The sequence below is a fragment of the Passer montanus genome, unplaced genomic scaffold (assembly GCF_014805655.1).
Source record: "Passer montanus isolate IOZ18808 unplaced genomic scaffold, ASM1480565v1 scaffold44, whole genome shotgun sequence".
Lineage (NCBI taxonomy): Eukaryota > Metazoa > Chordata > Aves > Passeriformes > Passeridae > Passer > Passer montanus.
Genome location: NW_024369262.1, coordinates 2825493 through 2851027, shown reverse-complemented (window position 1 = coordinate 2851027; position 25535 = coordinate 2825493). Strand labels below are relative to the sequence as shown.

General features: G+C 44.5%; 1 protein-coding gene across 1 annotated transcript; it reads left to right on the top strand.

Annotated features, from left to right (window-relative positions):
• Window positions 1–312: 312 nt before the first annotated feature.
• Window positions 313–19116, top strand: UNC119 (unc-119 lipid binding chaperone). The gene is made up of 5 exons (XM_039720591.1): window positions 313–493; window positions 10032–10145; window positions 11035–11137; window positions 11839–12011; window positions 13394–19116. The coding sequence occupies exons 1-5, from the start codon at window positions 376–378 to the stop codon at window positions 13504–13506; spliced, it is 621 nt and encodes a 206-aa protein (XP_039576525.1). The 5' UTR covers window positions 313–375; the 3' UTR covers window positions 13507–19116.
• Window positions 19117–25535: the final 6419 nt, after the last annotated feature.

Here is a 25535-nt window from a genome sequence, read left to right as displayed (position 1 = left end):
GACCCCCGTGGCGGGGGGGGTTCAGGAGGGGACACCCCACTCTCCTCCAGCAGAAGGGGCTTACCCTGAGCCCCTGGGAGCAGCGTGGCGGGGCCGCTTGACCCCCTTGTCTGCCCCTGCCCCGTCTGCTCCTCATGCGTGGCCGTGTCCTTTCGTGGGGGTCCCAGCCTGCCCGTGGCTTCAGTCCCCGGAGCTCCCGGGACCCCGAGCCTCGTTCACCAGCATCACCCTCCCCGGCCGCGTTCCTCCCCCTTGCCGGGTTCGGGCGGCGCTGCCGGCCGGGGGCGGGCCGGGGGCGGTGATGGCGAGGCCCCTCCCGGTGCGGCGGCGCGCAGCGGGGCCGGGGCCGCTCACACCGGCGGCGGCGGCGGGGCCATGAAGGTGAAGAAGAGCGGCGGGGCCGGGGCGGCGGCGGCCAGGACCGAGGAGGAGCTGGGCCGAAAGGCGCTCATCGGGCCCGACGACGTGCTGGGGCTGCAGCGGGTCACCAGCGGTGCGTGCCGGGCATGGCGCGGCGGGAGCACGGGGACCGCGTCCCCCTGGGGCTTTTCCCGGGGGAAAAAGGGCAGCCGGTTCTCCTCTCCTAGGGGTTTAAACAGGGGGGGAAAGAGGAGCCGTTCCCCCTTTCAAGGGGGCTAAACCAGAGGGGAAAGGGGAAGCGGTGCCACCTTCCCGGGGGACAAGAAGCGGGGATGCAGCGCGGCAGGGGACAGAGCCCGCAGCGGGATGTGCCAGCCCGGGGGCTGGGGACCATCGGGAGAGCGGCGGAGTGCCCGGAGCTGGGCGTGCAGCCCCCAACTCTGCGGGAAGGTCGGTGTTGGGATGCTCCTCGCTGCTCTCCCCCATCCCCTGTGTCTGCTCCCACCCTGTGCCCATGGCAATGGGACGGGCTGGATCCCTGGCCATGGGGGGGACTTCAGAGCAGCCCCCCAACCCGGTTTCCCCCTCCCCAGTGTAGCACCCGTGGTCCTGAGGGCATCTTGGAGGCGGTGGGTGGGAGTGTGTGACTGGAAGAGCTCGGGACAGCAGCACATGAGGCTGGGGAAAGGCCAGGACAGGGGGAAATGGCTTCACGCTGATGGAGAGCAGGTTTAGATTAGATATTAGGGAGAAATTCCTCCCTGGGAGAGTGGTGGGGCCCTGACACAAGAGAAGCTGTGGCTGTTCTATCCCTGGAAGCGCTCAAGATGACTGGCACAGAGAAGCAGTGGCTGCTCTATCCCTGGAAGTGTTCAAGATGAGCTTGGATGGGGCTTGGAGCAGCCTGGGCTGGTGGAAGGTGTCCCTGCCCCTGGCAGGGGGTTGGAACCAGATGGTCTTGAAGGTCCCTTCCAACCCAAACCATTCCATGGTACTGTGTGTGCCTCAGCCCAGCGATGCCCAGGGACAATCCCGCTGTCCCAAAAAGTCCTTTTTCCATCTCCTAGGACCTTTGGGTTGTCTCTCTGGGCTGCCAGGGGCCTGGCTGTGCTCCCTGTGCCTCGCAGCACTCTGCCCTCAAAGCCAGCTCTGTGTCACAGGCTGGGCTGTGACGAGCCTGGAGAGGAAGGATGCGGCTGTGGGTGCTGCTGCGTGCAGGCAGCCCCGTGGGGCTGCTGTGTGAGCAGGATGGGAGGAGGACAGCCCGGCAGGGACCCGTGTCAGCCCTCAGGGAGGGCTTACAGAGGCTCCTCTGAGAGGAACTGCTGTTGCTGGGGACCCTTGGGTGCCCTTCTCGAGCTGAGCTGCTCTGCTGGTGCAGCTGCGTGATTCAGTGCCCAGAAATCCCCTGCCTGTGCAGGGAGAGCACGCAGCAGGCACTGGAGCATCCTGCCAGCATCCTCAGTGGGATGGTGAGTCCCAGCCACGGCTGTGTGAAGCACTGTGTGCTCACTTCATGGCAGCCTCCGTGTCCCTGCCCTCGCCAGGGCTGTCTGGAGGGGACAGGGCCACCCCACAGCCTTGCTACAAAAATGTATTTTGTTAGGAGCTCTGAGGAGCTCTGATGTCACCTCCTGTGGCATCCGTGGGGATGGATGGTGCTCGCTCTTGGTGAGCTCCTGCCTTCCCAGGGAGCAGGGACTGCTAAGCTGGGGAGCCAGGTTTGGAGCAGAGCTGGTTGTTGTCTGCCTCTTCCAGCCCTGGGTCAGAGTGCTCTGGAGCACAGGGAGGATGTGAAATGCATGAAAATGTTGTGTTCCCCTCCTGCTGTGACACTTGCTGCTGCCAGGGTCAGAGCCAGGCACTGTGATGATGTCCCAGGCTTGCCATGGGAAATGCTTCCTGTCCTGCTGGATGTGTGGGAGTCAGGAAATGCTCCCCACACCTGAAACCCTCAGTGAGTTTGGGGATACAGGTAAACAGTACATCCATGTTGAGCATATTGTATCTTACCCAGGAACCCTTTGCAACCCCCCCTTCTCAAGCTCACTTTTTGTCCTGGTGGGTTTAACAGAAAGCAAAGAACATTTTTCAGATTTTTAACACCTAATGATTATTTGGGGCATTCTGTGGCCTTTGCTCATTTTTACACCCTTAAAAACAGATGGCCAAAAATAGCAATGTGAAACTGTTCCACTCTTCTGCTTCAGGTAGGGGAGGAGGAAGGACCAGGCTGTGGGAGAGAAGTTCACAGCTGCCCCAACCTTTTGTACGTGCTGGGTGTCAGGGCAGACACCACACCCTGTTGCAGCAATTCTGTCTTTGACAGTTTGGAGTTGAAGGAGGAGTTGGTGGTGGGGCTGCAGCAGAAATGTCCTGGTGCCCTGGCTGCCCTTTGTTTTCCAGAGAGAGGATAATCCATCTTTATCCAAACTCATGGGCCAGCAGCACTTCAGCTCACACATTAAACTGTGTCCTGCCTGGCACCTGGGGAGGGCTGGCTGTGTTTTGGGGCTGCTCCATCAGCCAAAGCCCAGCAGGGCTTGGTCCCACAGGCAGGTGTGTTTTAGGAATGCTCCCCAGGAGCAGGCTCTGTGTTTCTGAGCAGGTTTCCAGGGAGAGGTGGAATTCTGGCTGTAGCACAGAATGATTTGGGTTGGAGGGGACCTTAAAAACCACCTTGTTCCAAGTGCCTCTCCAAGAACAGGAACCTTCCACTAGATGAGGTTGCTCCAAGCCTCACCCAGCCTTTCCTTGAACACTTCCAGGGATGGGGCAGCCACAGCTTCTCTGCCCAACCCCTGCCAGTGCCTCAGCAGCCTGAGAGGGAAGAATTCCTCCCTAATCATCTTTCCATCAGGCAGCACAGCTGGACTTTGCTCTCCCAGTGGGTGCAGCTGACCCAGTGTGAGGTGGCTGGGCTGGCAGGGTGGCGAGGCAGGATGTGGCTCTGTGGGCAGCCACAGGAGCCAGCTGGGCTCTGCTCTTAATGTGCTTCTAATAAGCTTAACTGGGGAGTTGTGTGAACTGCCCTGCATGTTCTGTGTCCTCCCAATGTTAAATTCCCTGGCAGCTCTGGGCCCACAACGTTTCTGGGCACGCAGGGTCCAGCCTGGTGGATCTGGGATGCTGCTCTGGGATTATCTGGGCCTCCTGGCCAGGCTGGTCCTGGCTCTGCTCCAGCTGGATCAGGTGTAAGGCTGGAGAACCATTTCCTCTGCAATTAGTGAGATTTGTCACTCGCTCACACAACTGTGGTTGGGAAAAGCGGAAAAAGCTCATGACGTGATTAATTTAAGATTAGCAAAGGAGTGGGGCAGAGCTCAGTTCAAATTGCAATTAATTACTGAGGCAGCCAGAGCATCAGAGGAGTCAGATGTGTAACAAAAGACAAGCTCCAGCCTCTGAGGCTGCCCTGCTTAGCACCTGCACACTTTACCCAGAATACCAGATCAAATTTTACATTTTAACTTTTATTCTAATGCTGATTTTATTTTAGGAAACCAAGGGGTTAAATAATTGATTACATGCTTGGAAACAGTTTCAAAACAAACCCTAAAAATAAGGAGCACACACGTAATCATTTCTGAAAGTAATCTCTTCCTTGAGCTGTCACTTGGGATTTCTCTGAGACTTCTCTAGGCAGCTTTAGCTAAAGGCCAGCTTGGCACAGGGCTGCCTCAGTGGGTTAGGCAGGCCAGACCCTTCTTGAGGGACTTCCATACCAGTTTCCTGCAGTCAATTAAAAGAAAAAAAACCCAAATAAACCATTTCCCTGCCCTCTGCCTCAGCAGTTCAAGTCCTGTAATGCTAAACCATCCAGGATCCATGTTCAAATCCATTTCTAAATCCATGGGGTTTTGATAGGCAAGGAGAGAGGGAGGCACTAACAGGAGTGTGAGGCAGATGTGCATGAATCCATCTTCAAAGCTGCTCCTGGACCATGACTTCCCTCCCCAGTTAATGGGGAGAATGTATTTTATTAGGAGCTCTGAGGAGCTGTGGGTGTCTGCGAGGTTAATAAATCCCTGCTCTGCCTTGTCCAGGGCTGTGATGTGTGGCTGTGTTTTGATGGGCTGATTTCTTACTGCAGAGCCATCTCCCAGAGCTGTGCCAAGCTGCTCTCCCCACGACCCTTCCCTCAGCATCCCACACAGGCTGTGAGCTTTTCCAGGGCTCTGTGTTTCTCAGAATCTCACAGTGAGCTGTTAGGACTCCCAGGGGCAGCACACATGGTGTGTGTGTGGTTGTGGGATTCCTCCATCTCCCAGGGTTGTGGGTTTGGGCCATCCCTGGCAGAAGTGGCAAAGGTAAGAGGAAAGCTGAGGGACTCAGCCTGAGGGTCTGGGCAGAGCTTGGATTTGGCTCAACCCAAAAATAGCTGATTTAGTTGATGTTGTGCACGTGGTTTCAGATTTTGAATGCGATCAGCGTGGAAAAGGGGGCAGGAGAAAGTGTTTGGGTGCCTTGGAAATGGGGGAAGAGCAGCTCCATCCACTGGCTGCAGGGCTGTGATCAAATTAATTGTGAGAGGGTGAAGTCTGGAAAGCTCTAGCTAAAATAAAAAAAAAAAAAAAAAGAAGAAAAAAGAGATGAGCAGGCTGCCACAAAAATCAGAGCCTGGTGAGCTGTGCAGTAGGACTTGGCAACTGAGGGGCTCTGGGGACCTTGGGAAGTGCCTCATCCTGGAGCCTCCTGCCCTAAATCCCTCTGCTTCCTTGACAGTAAATGTGCTGCTGTGGAAAATCTCCTGTGGGATCCTTCTGGTGCAGGATTTTCCCTCTGGAACACTGCAGCAGCCTAATTCCAGTGCTGGGTCAGAGGGCAGCTGCCCCCTCCCTGTCCAACCCCCCTGGTCTGTGGTTCTCCAAACCCCATGGTTTGGGTTGGAGGGATTTATTTTATGGGAGTAGATCCTGTTTCCTGGCTGGTTTGGTGTCACAGGGCTTGAACTGCTGAGGCAGAGGGCAGGGAAATGGTTTATTTTTTTCCTTTAACTGAGCCCAGGTTGTCTGGGCAGGTGTATCAATAGCACCTGAAACCTGCCCTGCCTTGCCCTCAGGTCCTGCTCCGTGTCCTGCGTCACTGCTCGGCCTCTGCACGGGGTCTGGGCTATTTTTGCTTCCTCCTGAGACTCTTCAATCTGATAATCTCCTAATCTCCAGCTCCTGGCAATTCCTCTGCAGTTGTCTTGGCTTTACACCTGGCTTATGTCTTGGGAGTTGGCTTCAAAATAGCTCCTGACCTTGTTGGTTAATGCATGTTAGGAAATAGGCCTGGATAACTACAGGAACCTTCTCATCCATTCCCTAAATTGTTGTTGTTTGTGTTGGGGAGAGAAATTCATGTTACAAGTCACTGCTCTTGCCTCAGTCTCTTGTACAGCATCCTCCTGATTTACACCCATTTCCAGGACCAAATTTTCAGTTCTTTCTTACCCTGGGTGCACTCTGCTTTCCTTAGCGGGCTCTTAAGGCCTTAAAATAGGAGCTGCCCCATCTGAGATTAGAGTCTGATGAGCACAGAAATATCGCTGGTGTCTGTGAGAGGGGACACGTGCTTCCTGCTGATTGCAGAGATGGAGAAGGGATCTCGAAAGGAGCACAACAAAGAGTGTGAATCCTATTGCCCAGGAGCTTGTGATAAAATGGGCCTGGTGGGGTGGTTGCAAAGGAAATTTGGAAATACAGGATCAAATTTTAGCTTTCTGTGATGAGGAGCAAACCTGATCTCATGCATTTAAATGACAGGGAGAGATCCAGAGGAGAAAGTGCCTTTGTTTGCTTTCCTGTGTTATTTAGCTCTGCATTATCCCTCACCTTTTGTTCTCCTCTGTAACACCAGCTGCTAAAACACACACCTGGAGTTCTGCACCAGGGTTCAGGACGTGCCAGTGTTCACAGGCAGTGCCTGCTGGCATTGTCCAGGCTGTTCTGCTGCTTTGTTTTGTAATTTTGGTTGGGTTTGGGAGGGCAGGATGGTTTCCTGCATGGAAACTGTCTCTTCCCTGGATTAGGCAGTGGAGGTACCACCTCAGAACTGTACCAGGGGAAGGGGCACCTGCTGGTTCTGAGAGCAAAGCTAGAGACCACTGAACTGTTTGGGGTCACTTTGGAATCACTTTTTCCTACAAAGGGAATTAGAGAGTTTGTGAAGGAATTCATTGAGCTAGATTCAGGAAGCCAATCACCTCTGCTGCTTCCTCAGACCACCACAGTGGTGTTGGTTGTGATCCAAATTCTTCACAACTTCACCATTTCTATTTTTAAGTTAGAAATTGTCTCTAAAAGTGGGGAGTTGCAGATCTTTGGGCATGATCCAGAGGCTATGGGAAAGAAGCTGGAGAGGCACCACCAGGAATGGTGATGTGTGAGTGAGAAGTGGATGCTAATACCAGGTGAATTGTTTTCAGGAAGGGTTTGGGGGTGGAGGTCTGGGATATGACAATTCCCTGGGCTTTAGGAAAGGGTAGGAAGTACTCCTCTTTTGTGATCTTTTTTTTTTTTTTTCACTACTAAATGTGGGTTCTTATGGATAAAAACCAATCTGATGGGTTTTCCATGGCAGTGCTGCTGTGTCCATGCCTTCATCCCTGAATCAGGTGAGTACTGAAAGCTCAGGGACACACCGTGATGGTCCAGTCATTAACAGGGAAGCAGCACAACCTGCTTCAGGGGAGGAGGAAGAAACAATATTCTGTCCTGAGAGACCAACCCGCCATTCTCTGTAACAATCCCCTCCATGGAGGTTTGATCTGCCTCCTTCCCAGCTAAAATAACCACGGCTGCTGCCTCCCTTCCCCAAATCCTGCGACGGTGAATTAGGATAAGGGAAGCAGATGATACATTTAAGTGAGTCACGGAAGTGTGGGCAACTGGGCCCTACAGTAATTTAAAAATAAGTGTGTATGGGATGAGATTAGCAAATCTGACAGTGCTCAGCTAAGCAGAAGGATCTGCCAATTGCAAGCAGCCCATTCCCAATAAGACCTTCCAGTGCAGCCCCAGGCTCCTGTTACGTGTGGGGAACAAGCCAGCACGTGGCTACTTTGATTGATTTTTGACCAGGAATAGCAGAAGCAAATGTAATACAGACTGAGAGGAATATATATTCCTCTGGTTTTTCTTTTTTTTTTTCCTTTCTAGGAGACTGGGCACTGCCAGAGGAGGGAAAAAACCCACTTGATTGCAGTATTCTGGCAGCTGATATTCCCGGATGGCATCCAGTTGTATATTGGCATGCTGATTTAAAAAAAAACAAACCAAAAACAACAACAAAAAAAAGGGTTTAAAATATTATCAGGGCAAAAAGAATTGGAAAATAACAGTGTAGGGGTGCAAGCATCAATGAGCAGGGGCCTGGTGGGGATTCTACCCGGGGTTTACTCCTCTTTGGAGGCTCTGCTTGGCTCTCCTCTGCTCCAGATGAGTCATGGACACTGTTACTGCAGCAACGCTGCTGCCAAGGAGGGGGATAAAGCTGTTGCCATGGTGCTGGATGGGCAGGAATTCTGCAGGAGTAGAAACACTTAATAATTAACTTGCAGACAAACGCGGCTTCAGATTTGCCAGCGTGCTCCAGGGAAGGTGTCCTGGGCTCCCAGGCGACTGCTGCCTGTTGCCAACAGCCTTCCCAGGGAACAGCAGTGGCCATGGGCCCGGGGAGGGGAAGCTGGGCTGTGGGAAGCTGTGCCTGCTTCCATCAGTTTGTGTTTTGCATGCTGGTGCTCCCAGCTGGGAAGTTGTGGGACGGGTTAGGAACTGGGGTGGCTGATGTGTCAGAGCCTAAAATCACGGTGTAATTGCAGGACATCTCCCTGAGAAATGCTAAACATCAGGGCCTAAGGCAAGGGCTGGGTTTGAATTCCTGTCCTGTCTTCTTGACTGCTGTTAAAGACACAAAAGGAAGATTTTTGTGCAGTTCTTGGGATATATGACTTAACACAGGCTTGTATTTTCTTGTGGTAGTAAAAAAAGGCAAGCTTTTAGCTTGTTCTTCCTGACAGTTTTCGTGCTGGTGTCAGTTTTTCCTTGTGCTGTGTTGATAGGGAAGGGAAAATCCCTGCCAAATGCCAGGGATGCTTTGAACACTGTCCTCTCCCTGAACACCCATTTATAGAATTGTAGAAACTCAGTGTTTTGGCTTAAGAAGGACCTTAAAGATCATCCACTTCCATCCCCTCTGCCACGAAGGGACACCTCCCACTAGACCAGGTTGCTCCAAGCCCCATCCACCCTGTCCTTGAGCTCTTCCAGGGATGGGGCATCTACAAATTCTCTGGCATTCCTTTGAGTATTCACCATATGGGGTTGTTGGAGAGCAGTAAAACTGGCCAGGGAGAACATTTAACACCTCTGTTCCTTGTACTGAGCTTATTTGGACAGTTCTCCAAGTTGTGGAGATTTGGAAGGAATAAAAGGCTTCCAGGAAAATGCTGGTGCCAGGTGTTTGTGCCCAGGAGCTCAGAAGTCTCTCACAGTGGTCTTGGATTTCTTAGACCTGTGCTGAAGTTGGGTTGGCATGGGCAGGTCTGAGCTCTGAGACCTTGTAACTTGTTTTTATTTATTCAGGGACTAAGCCTCAGGTGGATGGATTTGTTGGAGTTTCAGAAATAGGAAAGCAGACAGAAATAAGTGATTAGCTCAGATTAACAGCAGGAATTAGTAGCTGAGAAAGTGTTTTGAATTAGAATGTTAAAGTATTATTTTTACCTTGGAACCTCCAGAACCAGTCTCCTACATCAATCAAATGTGCTGTTGCTTAAAAGCTGACCTGGCTTGTCTACACAGAGCATTTCTTTAGATTTGTCAGGGTAAAGTGGAGCTACATTCAATCTGTGCTCTATGTGCTCCTTCCCCAGGGAGGAAGATGATTCCTGTGCCAGGAGCTGGCTCAGAGCACAGCAAGGCTGAAGGCCAAAACTGTGGGGATGTTAGTAGTGGAATCCTCATCCCTGGAAGTGTTCAAAAGGCCTGTGGATGTGGCACCTGGGACATGGTTTAGTGGTGAACACAGCAGTGCAGGGTGAAAAGTTGGACTTGATGATCTTAGAGGGCTTTTCCAACCTTAACAATTCTGTGATTCCATGACTTTCTCTCAAAGATACAGCAGGGAAGGGCTCTGCTCCCTGTTTTCCTGACACAGGGAAAGGCTTCAAGTCATTTTCAGTGCTGAGGAAAACAAGCCCTGGTTGGGGAGAGGAGGCCACCCTTTGTCTGCAGAGGGCTGGAGCAGGGAGGTGGCACAGGGGAGGACACTCCTGTTCCAGTTAAGTGCAGTCAGCTTAGCTCCCAAAGCTGCTTAGCCCTCGCATTCTGCCACAGGGCAGTTTTTAAAACAGGCAAAGCCTCTTAACCCTGGAAAGGCTGGGATTTGATGGAGGTGCTGACTAGTCTGGGAGGAAATGGATGCAGGGGTTCCTGGCACAGGGTTGGGAAAAGGTGATGACCTCTGTGTGTTGGGGGAGAGAATTCTTTCCCCTGTCCTGTCTGAGCAAGTCAGTGTGAGCCTCCAGAACTGAGACTGTCTTCAGAGACACCAGTTTGGAATTAAAACAGGCAGTAGTGGAGGTGGATTTGGGCTGCTCTCACTGCTGGTGTGGCCTCCAGAGAGCAGCCAGAAATTCTGGGTATTTCAGGGCAGCCTTCATTTAAATTTGCTTCCCCCTGCAGATTATTTGTGCACTCCTGAGGAAAATGTTTACAAGATAGACTTCACCAGGTTCAAAATCCGGGACATGGAATCTGGCACAGTCTTGTTTGAAATCACCAAGCCAGCAGCTTCAGGTGAGTGCACACACAAAACAAGGTTTCCATGAGCAAATGCTTTCTTTTGCCTTTCCCCACTCCTTTTATTCCATACATTTCCCCAAAGTAGCAGAATCTCTCCACTGCAGGAGGGCTGGAGCCCCATCTTGCAGCAGGAATGTTTTTCAGGTGTCTCTTTGTACTAACAGGGTGAGCAGAGCTGGCTGCTGCTGTGCTCTTCCTGTTGCCATCTGTGATGGGAAGGGACAGATGGATGTTGTAAACAGGAGCAGAGGAGGAGGAGGAGATCACTGGGTGGTTTTTTGTTGGCTGTTATTCAGCTTGTGCCCCCTGCACATAGTTTAGCTGTTAGTTTAACATCTCTCACTGAGGAGTCAGGAAAATTGGTATTTCCAAAGGGGAGAAACTGGCAACAGGCAAATAAAACAAACTGAACATTTGCCTTTTTTCCTGGTTTGATTAATTTTTAGGTGTTACTTGTAAGCATCCAAGTGTTGCCTGTTGCCAGTGGTGATAAAAACCCAGGGCAGCTGTTCTTTTCCTGGCCAAGCACTTTTAACCCTTCCCCACCTCCCTGCAGGTGAGAGGAGGTTTTCTGTAGCTTATAGGCAGCAAACCAAGCATGCTGAGGGGAAATGGCTTGTCCAGAGTCACTCTGTGATCCTGATGTGAGGTGGGGGCAGTAGATGAGGAATAGAAATCCAGAAGATAAGAAGTTAATCAAACCAATCTCTCAACATTCCACCTCGGAGTGACCAGGGGTGGACACCTCAGGACAGGAGGAGAGGAGAGCTCAGCACCAGAGCGATTTCCTGGCTTAGGTGGCACAACAACACCACCCCAAGTATTTCCCCTGAGTTTCTGGTTCTCAGGCAGCTCTGACAGAGCTTTCCTTGGGCTTTTGCAGAGCGGGAGCACAATGACAGGAAGGACGTGGACCCCAACGCCGGACGCTTCGTGCGCTATCAGTTCACGCCGGCCTTCCTCAGGCTGCGGCAAGTGGGAGCCACGTGAGTAACCCCCTGCTCCTTGGGCTGGCACAGAGAGCAGCTGAAATCTCAGGGAAAAAAACCCCTCTCTTCCACGTTCATCCTGCCAGAAAGTTGGTTGAACAGGGGGCTTTTTCATTTATGATGAGGCTCTCCAGATCTCCTGCCTTTGCTGTGGCTTTAGGTTTAGTCAGGGGTGCTGAAGGGATTGGTGCTAAAAGAGGCAAAATAGGTGGGAAGGCTCTGGGGAAACCTTAGAGCACCTTCCAGTGCCTGAAGGGAATCCAGGAGAGCTGGAGAGGGACTTTTGGAGTGACAGGACAAGGGGGAATGGCCCTGGCCAGAGGGCAGGATCAGATGAGATGTTGGGAAGGAATTGTTCCCTGTGGGTGCTGAAGCCCTGGCACAGGTTGCCCAGAGAAGCTGTGGCTGTTCCATCCCTGGAGGTGCCCAAGGCCAGCTTGGATGGACCTTGGAGCATCCTGGGATAGAGGAAGGTGTCCCTGCCCATGGCAGCTTTAAGATGTTTATCTGATGCTGTGGTGTGTCCCCGCAGAATGCTTTAAGTAAAAGAGGGAACAATAATTTGATTAGTGCTGTTGCTTTATATTTTTGGCTTTTTTAAATTTCTTTTTTTTTCAGAGCTCTCTTCTGCCTTGCAGGAATATTGCAGATCTTATTGAAGCATGAAAGCTCACATCAGTTTTACCCTTCTTTTTCAGGGTGGAATTCACAGTAGGGGACAAACCCATTAATAATTTCCGTATGATTGAGCGGCACTACTTCCGTGACCAGCTGCTGAAAAGTTTTGATTTTGAATTTGGCTTCTGCATCCCCAGCAGTAAAAATACTTGTGAGCACATCTATGAATTCCCCCAGCTCTCGGAGGATCTCAGTAAGCTCTTTGTTATAAACTTTCATTTCTGGGTTGTCACACCACGATGTTCATCTGAGGTGGTTTGTGGGGAACCTTTTTTTAAAAGCTGTCTCTAGAGAGTGGGTGGGGTAGAATAATTCATTCTTTTATATCTGTGTTAACAATGATTTTGTTTTCTAGTAGGATGTATCTCACCACACACCAGGCAGTTGCTTGTTTTTTTTTTAATTCATAAAAGGGAAGCTTCAGTATCCGGGAGAAAAAAGATGATTGTGTTATAAAAGAAGCAAAAATAAGATTAAAAAGACATCCAATAAATGGATAACTTAAATGTTATGATCTGTTTTAATGTTTGATGTGCTATATTGTGAGCTTGAGAGGTTTTAGTATGAACATAACTTTTATTTTCTCTCCTCTCTCCCAAGACACAATAACACAAGCACTAAATCTCTGTGATTTTCCTCTTTACAACCCTTAATTGTGTGTGTCAGCACTAATATTGCAGTCTGTGGAAAATACAGTGAGGCCCTGCTGTCAGGCCAGAACAAATTTACTTTGAGTTTGCTGCTTTATCTCTGTTTTTAAAAACAAAACAAAAAGAACACCAACCCAAGATGTAATAGGCTCTTATTCTGAGGTCCCCTTTATATGGTGCCATAATATATTTGGATTATGAACAGTTTTCATCCCTGAAATTGTTCAAAGAAAGTGTGGATGTGGCACAAGGGTTTAGTGAATTCAGGTTGGATTTTAAGGCCTTTGAGGGCTTTTCCAACATAAAAACTCCATGATTATGCTTGAATTATTTAAAAAATACCAACAAGGAGTGGTTTGGGCAGTTCCCATTTGGGTTTTGGTTTTTCACCTGATTTTGCAGGTGCTTGGGGGACACTGAACAATGCTTGAGCCCTGAAATGAGCGTCCCTGAAATAAGGGTCTCCTTGAGCCAGGTCTCATAAGCTCCTGGAAATCTATTTCACACCCAAGATAGCTCAGCTACCTTAGAAGGCATAAAATCAGCAGGATGGCTTCTGTGGTAGTGTTGGAAACAAAAAAGTTTTAATAAAAGGCAAAATAACAAAACTCTTTACAGAGAAAAACCCAGCCAGGTGCAAGAGGTCCTTGGCCCGGTAAAACTCCTCACGGAAGTGATTAGTTCATTTGTTTTCTTCTTTTTCCAGTAAATTGCTCAGGTGGGACATTTGCCTCCTGTCCAGTTAGCTATTCTTAAGTTTGAGGTGAAGTCCCCCAGGTCCTATGAGATATCTTTTCACCTAATTGAGGAGAGAAAGTTCTGGGTTATTTTCCTTTTTGGGGAGACAAAGGACAGTTTGGTCGCTCTGTCCACAGGAGGAACATTCCCACACCTCCCATTAACTGGGATTTTCCCCCCCTGACAGTTCGAGAGATGATCCTGCACCCCTACGAGACACAGTCGGACAGTTTCTACTTTGTGGACAACAAGCTGGTGATGCACAACAAGGCAGATTATTCATACAGTGGAGGACCTTGAGCGTGGGCTGGACGGCCCCAGCCGCGCTGGCCTCCCCTTCCCTCTGGAAGTCGTCAGGGATCCCAACACCTCCAGCTCCTGCAGTGTCACCTGGACAAGGATCCACCCACCAAGGACTCTTTGCCACAGTAGGAGTTTCATGACATCTCTTTTGAGCTTTGAAGCAGACCCGGTTCTTCAGAAGTTTTAAGCTAAAAATGATCTTTGGATACCACTTCCCTAAGTTCTTTTAAGTGTCTGCTTTGAAAATGGCCTTGTGGGACCTGAGGGGTTTTGCCCTAATTCTGTGAATTTTATGTTCTTGCCCTCGAGTATCTTTTAGGATTGCTTTCCCAAAGAATGTAATCAGAGAAACCATGGGAGTGGATGGGTGCAGAGGTTTGAGTGGTTGTTTCTCTTTGTGAATGCTTCAAAGGCCAATTTAACTTGTCCAGCCTGTTGAAAATATCGAGCAAAACATCTCACAAAGGCAAGTTTCATCTTCGGACTGCCTCTCTCCACGAGTATTTCATCCTTTAGTGTCAATCCTTCTGTGTAATGTTCTGTTTAACCTTGGAAACACCAAAACCTGCAATGAAGAGCAATAGTTCAGTGACAGAGCTGTGTTAATTGGGTATTTTTACATTTACATTCCTTTTACATTTCAGATGAAGGTAAAATGCCATTGTGGGTCTATGAACCTCCATAAGTACATTCCATTGATTTCAGTTTTTTGCAGAATTATCAGGAAAACCGGAAGGATTTTAGCTTTATTTAACATTTTTGCTTTATTTAACATTCAGCCTTTTCATGCCACACATTTCCCATGTCTATTTTTTTCATCTCTGCTCGATACCAAGATAAGGACTTCAGCACTGCTTGTTAGAGCAACATTTTAACTGTCTAGGGCAGCTGGGGAGTGTGGAATTTCCAATTTTCTATGTGTATCTGCATTTAAAGGAGGTTAAGACAGCGTTTTCCCTTTGTTAAAAACGTTTCTCATCAGATAGTAATACAGGTGAAGCTAAATCTAATAATCTACAACTTTAACACACAGGAAAAAAATTTAGCAAGAGTTCTCTCTTCTCTTCTGGAAGAAGTTTAACACCAATTGAACCCAAGAAATAGCAACACCAAGAATAAACTAGTGTGGGGTGATCTGTTGTCATGAAACCCTTACTCTGAAGGTCAGTTCACTGATACTTAAAACAAAAAAAAAGAAAAAAACAACAAAAATAAAAGACAGTTGCAGTCTGTAGATATTTCTATAAATACTTGATGTCTCCATGTCTAATTCTGTGAGTTGAAGTGGAACATTCTATGTTAGCCTCTGATAGGTGTAATAATTGTAATAATTTTTATTAAAATACCATTTCCAGTCGTGATGAGCATCTCTGTAGTCGCAGCCTGTGTCAGACAGGACTACAAAACAATTCCAAGTGTAGCCTAAGGCCAGGGAGGTTTTTGTGCTCTTGTTGGGGTTGTCAGTCACTTTTCAATGTGTCACCATTTGTATTTGGCTTGGCTTTTTTGACTGCTGAGAGAGGAAGCAGTTTTTAAAAAAAAAACCAACACAGTGATTTTAGGTTACAGCACAGTTTTTATTAAGCTTGGTAGCTACAAAAGTGTGTCCAGTTCACTGATTTTACACAAGTAGTAGCTTGTAGTAATTCTTATCACAGTGAGACTTGTATTTATCACTATTTTTTGTCTCTAGTGTGTTAAATCATACAAGTAGCCTACGGCTGACTGATCAGTTTGAGAGATACAAAGGATTTCCTCATTATTTGTGCAGTACTTTAAGCTACTGACCATTAATTTTATAGCACAATAATTACTAAGGATGGAAATAGTTTCAAAAATGTTTTCATTCCTCCCCCAGCTTTTTTTTTTTTTTTAATCAGGACTGTTAAATCATATCTTCAATGACATTTTGCAAGTTTTAAGTATTTCTGAGCTTAGTTTCAATTTACAGGAGAGAAAAATGTTAATTTAAAGACAAAATAGAGTGAATGTTTATAATTACCACCCTGTACAGGGTTTTTGGGGGGGTTATTTTTCACTTGCTGTAATAGTCACTTCAGTGTATAAGATTTTTAAAAGATTTTTAGGAATTGAATTTGCCCAGAATTGCCAGTCATCTATTTAATATGTTGTGATGAGATCAGGTGTGGTCTCTTGGGTCATTTGATGGAGTTTCCTCTGAAATAGTCATGTTCTGCTCCTTTTTTATGCCTTTCAAGACTTACAAAAAAGATTCTATAAAAATATTACTCTAATCAAGGGAAATTTGAGTCTTAGACATGCCCCTTATAAAAGAACCAAGAGAAAGTCACTGTGTTCCCAGGAGTGCAGAGTGTGGATGGAATTTCTGACATTTTTCTGGGGTGGGTTTGAGGTTAAACACCAGAGGATGAATTGTCAGGTGCTCCTCTCTGAAATATTTTATAATTCAGATTATATATGCAATGATTCCAGTCTCACAGAAAATTTATTGTGAATCATATGGGAGATATTACACTGAGTGGATTTGTTGCCTAAATATTATTAGGAATATTTTAAACCAGAAATAAAGATTGGACATTTTCAATAAAATCAATTTCAACCAATTTTAGCTCTACCTTTTCAGTTAGGACAATTTTACTCTTATTAAAAATCCCCAGAGTTTGCCACAAGTAACAAATTCTGATTCCTAAACCAAAGCAAATAACAGAACTTTCTGTGGGAAGTGCAATGAAAGTGCTTTTTTCTGTGTCCCACTGAAGCTGTTATCACTGTTACCTCTCTGTTTTACTTGGGAATTATTTGTTAGGATTTCCTCAAGGCCATCCACATCCACAATCTTTGCAGACATGTGGGAATCACTGTCCAGGAGAGGGATTTTGTGCCTTTCCCACCTGCTCATGCAGCAGCATCACGTGTGGTGTTGATATGAGGCACATAAACAGCACTAAAAGAATATTTCTTCAAAAACGTTGGCTGTAGAGTTGCTGTTTTAATGCCACTTCTGTCCTTGTTTTGCTTAAAAACCACCTTCAAAATTTAGTGTTAAAGACCAGACTTTGTGCAGCACCCAATAATTTCAACTTCCTTCTGAGAGGGAGCTGAGTTTGCAGCTCAGTTGTGAAACCCACAATTTTTTCCCTTAAATTGGCAGCTGGTTCTTTTTATAAACCAGTTGAGAATGAAGTCTTAGCAGCATTGTTCACAGAAGAATTTGTTAATCTTCTTGACTAGCTATTATTTTGTGTTTTAACATTCATCATTATTGGGTTTACTTTAGAAGTTCATTGCGAAATCACCAAATATTGGCTCTGGGAAAAAAAGAATTGTTGTACTTTCTTCCTTGATCTCATTTTAAACATGACTTTAATTAGCACCACAGCTTTGTTTTAACAAGCCAGCCTGGCAATTTGGGATCTGACTTTTTGAAAGTGAAAGAAAACATCCAAGAGCTAACTAAGATTATCTGCTAATAATGCCCGTCTGTTTCCTGTCATAAAACAGGATTAAGTGTGTGCTTTACACAGTGACTTAATCTTGGAAAAAGAAACTAAGTCTCTCTGAGTGCTAATAGTGACATAATTTTTCTGAGAGACAGGGAAATTACAGCTCAACACATTCTTTCAGGGAAATTATAATTTGACATATTTTCTTCACTTTGTCAGTCTTGGGTTCCTTTCGTAGTCAGGGTTTTTAAGAAAAGCAGCAATACACTGGTGGTGAGCTGCATGCTCTAATAACTCACACTTCTGTGGCAGGGAGAGAAGCTTTTTTTTTTTCTTTTATAATTAACACATCAGCTGTGGTTGAAAATCTAGAAACTTTGCTCTCAGTTCAGTGGCAAAAGCCAAAATTGTTTCTGTGAATTATCCGTTATGTGGTGACATTTCTGAAATAACTGAATGATCCACCCTTCCTGACTCAGAAGAGTTTATTTATTTATTTATTTTAATGTAGAAAGTCTCCCCAGGGTTGAAAAAAATCTGCTGGGGTTTAGTTCTTGCTCATAATCTCTCTCTGTGTCTTGTTTTTTGAGCAGGTCAGTAAGATGCTCTATTTTCCACCTCTGTCCTCTTGAGTTTTATTCCAAAATCTTGTGTAGTGTCTCAGTGGTGGCTGGCTGTGTGTGAAACATGCAGGCTACTTCCAAAATCTCTTCAATCTGAGAAAAAACTGTTAAGGTATATTGAGAATTATCCTACATATTGACCCACAAAAAATAAACCCCAATCTTAATGGCAAATTTAAAGGGAACTTTTATTCATGCAAAGATTGGGGGCTATTTAAAGTAAGAAAATGCTGATTCCCAACTGTCATATTTAGTTAAGTATTATAAAAATGCTGTATTAATTATTCATAACCTGGAAAAGATGGTTAACAGCTCAGTTTTAATTAGATCTGGTTAGGAAGGAGACCACAGAAATCATTGCTGTTGTTTGGGGCTGCGGGGCAGCAGCTGGTGGCACAAAAGTGGGGCAGGTTTGTCTGCATTTTGGGAGGGAAAAGTGAAGGAAAGGAGGACAAGGACAGAAAAAAGCATTAATTTCAGCTATTTGGACCCAAGAGCTTCAAGGCCATGGTGAGTGACTCAGTTTTCTGCTGGGTCTGAGGCAGCTGGGAGCTCCTGCTCATGGTTCTTCTCTCTATCCCCAGCCTAAACACTGCCTGAATTTATAGAGGATTTTCATTATTAATGTTAAATACCACTGAGAGTTCATATCATTTAATCCACATGGAAATTGCTGATTTATTTGAGGGCTGGGATGCTCCAGGCCTCGCCTTGCAGCTCAGTTGTTCTCCCCATCACTGGTCAGTGGGTGAAATGGTGTTTGTCTGTCTGCAGCCCCCCAAAAACCCCCTGTGCTCCTGCCTGCTCTGGTGTCTGCTTGTATCTGAATGCACCCAGCAAACCTGTTTGAATGTGACTTTTTTTTTTTTTCCTTGGCATAGAAACGGAATTGTCTGTATTAAAATGTATTTATAAAAAAAAAAATCTATTTTTTGTGGAAGAAAAGTAGGATTCTGGTTGCTATACCACTGGGAAAACATTAGGAGCATTTTTACTGAGTTAATTTCTAATTCTTTGTACCTTGGTAGTGATTTGTTTGCTAGGAGAATATCCACTGTGGCCCATGCAATGCACTGTCATGCAGAGAATCTGGTTTTCAGAAAACTGGGAGTCCTTTGTTTCCTTTTTGGGACAGGAGGGAACTGAGGAGATCACCAGGAATAGAAGGAACCTTGGCACAGAATCCGTTCTGTGGCTTTGGCTTCAGCCTGTTTGACTTTTTGCAGATTAAGTAGAGAGAGAGAAAAGATTGAGACTTCAGGATTAAAAAAAGAAAAAAAAAAAAGAAAATTAGATGCTACAATTTAGTCTTCCTGTAGGAGAAGGAGAGTCCTTAAATTAATTTATACAAGGTTTAAATAGGGACTGCACTTGCTTCAATTGGGTTAATATTGGCAGCTTAGTCATTGATGTGCATCCTAGGGAATATGTTTAACTTTTTCCATTACCTTGGAAAATGGTTCAAAAACATGTCACTTCCATTAGCAAGTGTTTCTTCTCCTGTAACAAATTGCAAAATGTAAAAGAAAAAATAAAAGAAATAAATTATTGATCCTAGACACCAGGGTGATTGTCTCTTTTATTTCAATATTTCTGTGAAAAAGCATTCAAACTTTCATTTCAGGTCTCTTCCATCAATATTCAAACTTCAGTTTTTGTGTAAATGTGTGTGAGCAGCTTCATCTTGTGGTGATTGATGGAAAGACTCTGCAGTGGTTTGGGAAGTTCTGTGGGTAAAACCATCACATTAAAACTGTTCAAGTGGGATTTAACTTTCAGATTGGGAAAATGTCTTGGGGTGCAATTAAAATAAACTGATGTCAATTATATTAATGGGACTTTGGAGTTCCACACATCACAGCTGTGTATCAGGTTTTGATTTTAAAAATTTTGCAAGTTTGAAAGGTGAATTTGTGAATTTAAAAAGATGAAAAAATTGAAAAATAAACGAGTTTCAAAGTACATTAACAGAATCTTGAAGTTTCCTGGATCACTCTTCTGCACCAGGTTGTGCTTCTGAAGAATTTCTGGCTGCACTTTGGAGAATCAAGGTTTGAAATTAATGTGAAAATTGCTGTCTCTGCCTTATTGACTAAAGCTGAACCAGCTGCTCAGGCTGAGTTTTACTGTGGTAATTCCATCTTGGTGGCTTTGATATTTTATTCAGAAATTCCTGGGAATACCTCTGTGCTTCTCTGGGAGAAGAACAACTCTCAGAATAAGAGAAGTAGGAGGGTTTTGTGTGAAAATATCTTCTATAACTCATCTTGATTCCACAGAATTCCTGAGGACTCCTCACTGCCACAATATCCTGTGGGACATCATTGTGTGCTGGAATGTGAGTGAGGAATTTATTAATACAAGGGTTACCCTTTGGATTGTGACTTGGAATTCTTGCAAGGACTGGATGCTGATTCACAGAATATTAAAAAAAAAAAGAAAAAAAAAGACCAAAATCAGTGCTAATGACTAATAAAGGAGGTTAAAGAGTCTCTCTGATTACCCAGACTTGCTTAGAAATCTTCTGAGATTGCAAAGAACCGTAAAAAAAATTATTCCCATGAAAACTCCAGTGTTAAATTTCTGCCAAAAATACCCTGCATTACCAATGCTCTCCCCCCCTTTAGCTGGTGTGTCAGTCTCATTTATTAATGAATATGCCTAATCATTCTGGAGATGTTCTCTGCTTCTCCTCAGATTTTTATTTCCTTTGGCATTTCTCAGCTGCTGAGTTATTGTGGCAAATCTTCTGTTCACCCCATGTTTCTATTTTATTTGTCATTGTTCAAGGGCATTCATCTATCTCTGACTTGCATTCCCTTAACATTTTTCACTTGTAGGACGAACACTTCTCAGTGATAAAGTACTCCAAATTTCCCAACTTTTCCCTCTAACACAATAGATCTTACTTCAAAGATAATTTTAGAGATTACTGAAATATCTCATTGCATGCTAGGATAACCCAAAACCATTTATTCTCCTTATTTGAGTCCACAAAATAGAGCAATTCCTTTGCAGAGATGATTTTTTTCCCCTTCATCAGTGCTGTAGAAGAACTTAAAATAGGAGGTGAAATCATCCTGGATAATGTATTTTAATTAAAACTACAAAGAGAATTTAGGTAGGTAGAACATAATTGCAGTTGGATGATTCCCAGCCATTATTTTGAAAACTGACTTGGGACCTTATATAACAAAGGCCTGTTTTATTTAATAATAATTTAATTATTCTAGTGGAGGGCATAAACCATGTTAATGAAGCTGTATATGAAAGTAATCTGTAGCAAGAAATAAAAACAGGCAGGGAATTTACAAACAGCAATAGAGAAAACACATAATTAAATTTACTTTGTGAAAGGGAGATAACACAGACAGGAGAGAAGAGTTCCAAACACCTTCAGTTCTTCCTTTCCTGTGGAATGAGAGGATAAATCCGTGTGAGGGGAATAACAACTGGGATTAAATTGGATATGAGGAAGAAATTCTTCCCTGTGAGGGCGGTGAGTCCCTGGCAGAGGTTGCCCAGAGAACTGCATGTGCCAGACCTGAAAGCTAAAAATATTTAGAATCTATTTCTGTAAAAAAAAAAAAGCAAACATCAACCAAACACCAAACCCAAAACTCCAACTCAAACTTTGTTTTTCATGAGTTACATGAAGGGCACAGTGCACCAGTGTTGTGCCAGTGTTACTCTGTTCACTGGCATTTGACTGGGGTTGAAAATCATGTTTTTATTTCCCAAATGCATTCCTTACCATCCTGATCTATAATTAAGTGTCTAATTAAACCTGCTGCCTGCTTTGATGTCTGAACAGTCTCCTAAATCAGGACAACAGAGGGTTCACTGTAACCCTTAAAATTAAAGTGTGCACAGATTCCTGAGCACAAGTTCAGAGGAACAGCATTGCCCCAGACACACCAAGGCTCTTCAGCACTGAGATGTCAGATTTTAGAGATATTTCCCCACTGCAGTTCATCACCTGGCATTGCTCATCACCTAAATTTGAAATAACAGTGCAGAAATATTCCTTGCAGCTGACAAACACAGGGCTGTGCTTCCTGTGGCTGTGTGGCAAGAGATGCTTGGAGGAAAAACAAGCACAAGTGTCACCACTCAGATAATTTCAAAAGCTGTTATTTCAGCCAATGTTTAAATTTCTGTAAGATATATTAAGATGAGAAAGATAATTTCCAGCCAAAGCAAAAATTTGCACTTTTTTATGCCTTTAACACCAACTAAGCATTGCAGTTTTCTACTAGATCAACTGGATATTTGGGAGAAAATATTTTTCTGTATGTTTTTCTGTATGCTGTGTATATTTTAGGAGTTTTTTTAATGTTCTGAAGTTGTTCTAGGGGAAAAGGCAAGTATAGAGGGAAAGGCAAGTAAAATAAAAGCCTTAAGAGATCATTCGGGCCTGGTGCCTCCAGCAGGCCTGAACACGCTGGGCTTATTCACCTACTTGAAATTAAATTCCAGCAGCTTCCTGGACAAGCAAGATCTTGAATTCTGTGTTCAAATAATGCGAATTCCCTTCTCCAGTGGTTTTTTTGGGGCAGATGTGCTTCTGCCTGAGCTCTCAGTGGGTTTTTTTCCCTCACCCGCCCAGCCTGGGCCGCTGCTGCTGGAATGAATTTCCTGGTGCCAATGGCATGAGTAAGGAATTAATTCATGTGACTAACGAGGGCTTTTGCTGCACAGCCAGGCCTAATTGGTTTTGCCAGGAATAAATCTTTAATGTTTTTTTTGTCCTCTGCTGTGCCCAGGTCACAGCTGGATCGATCCAGAGCAGGATTCCCCCATTCATCCAAGCAGCAAAATGGTTCTGGAGTGAATTTATTGGGGCCTTTATGTGTCCAAAGGGCCTCCAAAAGGTCTGGGATGGGGATTTTGGAAATCAGGACAAGGGCAAATGGCTTCAAACTGAGAGAGGAGAGGTTTAGATGGGATATGAGGGAGGAATTTTTGGCCTAGGTGGGATATGAGGGCAAAATTCTTGGCTGTGAGGGTGGTGAAGCACATGGAAGTCATGGCTCAACATCAGTCTTGGAGCAACCTGGCCCAGAAAAAGGTGTTGGACAAAATGGTCTTGAATGTCCCTTCCTACCCAAATAATTCTGTGATTTTATGATTGAAAAAAGACCTAAAACTCATCAGTTTCATACTTCAGTCAGCATTTATTATGATTATTCTCAATACCTGGTATTTGTCATCAATGTGCTGCTTGAGTAAGAGCCCCTGGGTGAAATAATTGCCATGTGCATTAATGATCTTCCCACTGCTGCAATTTTCAGTAATTTCAGTGTTTTCTATGCAAACAAATATTCTTTGTGTGTGTTTATTTCTTTGAACTAAAAAAAATAGCCTTTTTCTGCTTCTACACAGACTGCATTTAAATTCTGTTTTATGACAACTCCATCATTCATTATTTTAGTAGTTCTCAATTCAATTTTTGCTGTGACCACAGATGTAAAATTCTTCTTTAAAGTTTCCATTTATATCATTGCAGGGAGGGAATGCACAGTGGACCAGAGAGTTAATATTCTACTACTGAGGGTTTTGGGTTTGTTTGTGTAAGACTGAAAATTAATTAGGAGGTCAGGAAAAACTCATGTAAAAGTGTTTGCTGGTTTTGATATTCAATAGCCTAAACACAAACATTTACACATAAATCTGGAAGCCTCAAGTACAAAAATGGAGCAGCAGCCCTGGTAAACTAAATTCTGGAATCCAAATATTTATTCCAGTGGTTTAAATTGGTTCGAAAGTGCCAGTAAGTCAGTTGCACTTCTGAAGCTTTGTGTACAATAAAGCTGATGTGATATTCAGTGTTTTATCTGTTCCATAATTCCAGTTAATCACTGCTGGGTTTAAATAGCTCAGTGCTGTGCCAGGGGTTTGAAAGATTGTGCAGAGAGAATTCTCCTCAGATCAGTTCCTATCTCAACAAAAGCAAGTGAATGTTCAGGGGCGATTCTTTTATACCAAGAACATGCAAATATGGGAGGCAGAAGTCTTGTAATAATTTGGCCCCATGAGAAGAGAAAAGAGCTTCAAAACATAGTTCCAATATAAATGGTTATTTAAATGTTTTGAAGTTTAAATGAAACCTGCAATAAAAAAAAGGTTAAGCTAATAAATCCTAAACTTTAGAGTGCAAATTTTTCCTAATCATGTGTTGGAGAGGGCAGTTGTGAGCACTTTCTTCTGTTTGGTAATAAGATATTTTTATGGAAATTACACTTAAGGTTATTTTTTTCCTAGACAGGTTTGCATAATCTCTTTGGAAGAGGCTGATTAAGCAGACAGCATTAGCCTTGGACTGGGAAGACTTCATTCTTTCCTTTCTTTCTCCCCCTTTTTTTCAGAGTCCTGATTAAAATGGAATTTATTGCTAATGTATCTAAAATAGATTTGCAATGTGTGCAAAATACTGATTTTATGGTAGGTACAAGATAAGGTGTCACCAGCTCTAAGGAAATGTTTATGTGCTATCAGTATGTCAAGTTATTTCAAGAGTCAAAAATAAGGATTGCACAAGCTCAGGGTTATTCTTGTATATGAACTTTTATAAAAAGTAGTTAAACATAATTTCAAACTTTTTTTAGTAATTATTCTGGAATTGTAATTTATAGAGTAACTCTTTCCTTATGAACCCATACTTCAATGAGTTGGTTTTGTGTCTACCAGAACCACTAATGCTAAACTGAAGCAAGACAGTAAAATTTCAGATGCAGGAGCCTGAAGTGGAGCAGGAAGGGAAACCCAAACGCAGACAATTTATATTAGTTAATAACTTGCAGCATTGTTTGTTTGTTTATCTTAATCAGAACTCTTTTAAATAAAAGTTATTAGAGGACTTTTCTTATAACTTCTGTGAAATGTCCAACCATTAATTTTATTCCATTATGTATGAAATGCATTGGTGGAAATGCATTGGAAAAAATACTTTCAGGTGCTTTGAATAAAGAACTTCATAAAGAGAGGACAAACCTCTGGTGTGGAAAAAACACGTTAAAGTGGTTTTTTCCCTTTTGTTCTTTATGTCTGATCATGCTTCAAAGACTCATTACCAAAAAAAAAAAAAATAGAATAAAGTCTGACAGTTTGATTTCTTCTCTATTTCTTCCTTCCCTCCAGCTTGTGATCATGTGTGTGGTCACAAGCATGGAATATATTGGTGCCTCTAAGGGAATGGCTGAGCCTGAGGCCACAGAGGACACGAGTGACACAGGAATTAACAAACCGTGGATGGGATGTTGTGCCCATGAATTATAAATCTTTGACCCAGAAAAAGCAGTTTTGTTTTTCTCGCTTTCAAATCTGTAAATGTGGAGTTTCACAGATATTTAACTCAGCTTGATAAGGTTGTCCAGATTCCTGCTGTCAGTTTTGATGGATATTTTTCACATGCCATGGGTTTGCTTTAATCGTAAATATTTTATTACATTTCTGTTGTGTTTTTAGAGCGATGAGCTGCACTTCCTCTGGTGTGTTCTCATGCTTTTTTTTTTTGTTGTCTCCCTCTATCAGATATAAAACATTGGCAATGCTGCTCAATCTGTCAGGAATATCTTGCAAAAGCCTGTGGTGTTCTGGCCATGGTGTGGTTCACTGTGTGTGACTCAGGAGGGGAATTTGCAAGGAGTTTTAAAAGGATTTAACAAGAATTTGGTGCAAATAGTGACTGAAAGTCATGGAGAACTGAGCATCTCACTCCCTTGGGTGCTGAAAATGTTTCAGAATATCCATGTGCCAACTCTTTGCTGTTTGCAGAGAAAAGCTTTGAAAAGGAGAGTTTTATCTGGAAATTCCTTGAGGATGGAGGTGTGCAGAATTCCCAGTGGGACTGAAGAGGCTGAAAATTGAATTTGAGGGGTTTGGAGGGTCTGAACCCTGGTCCTCCCAGCACTGGGAGTCCTGGCCCAAGACTGGGATCTTCTGTTGAAGTCAGAGCTCACAAACACACAGAGCCGAG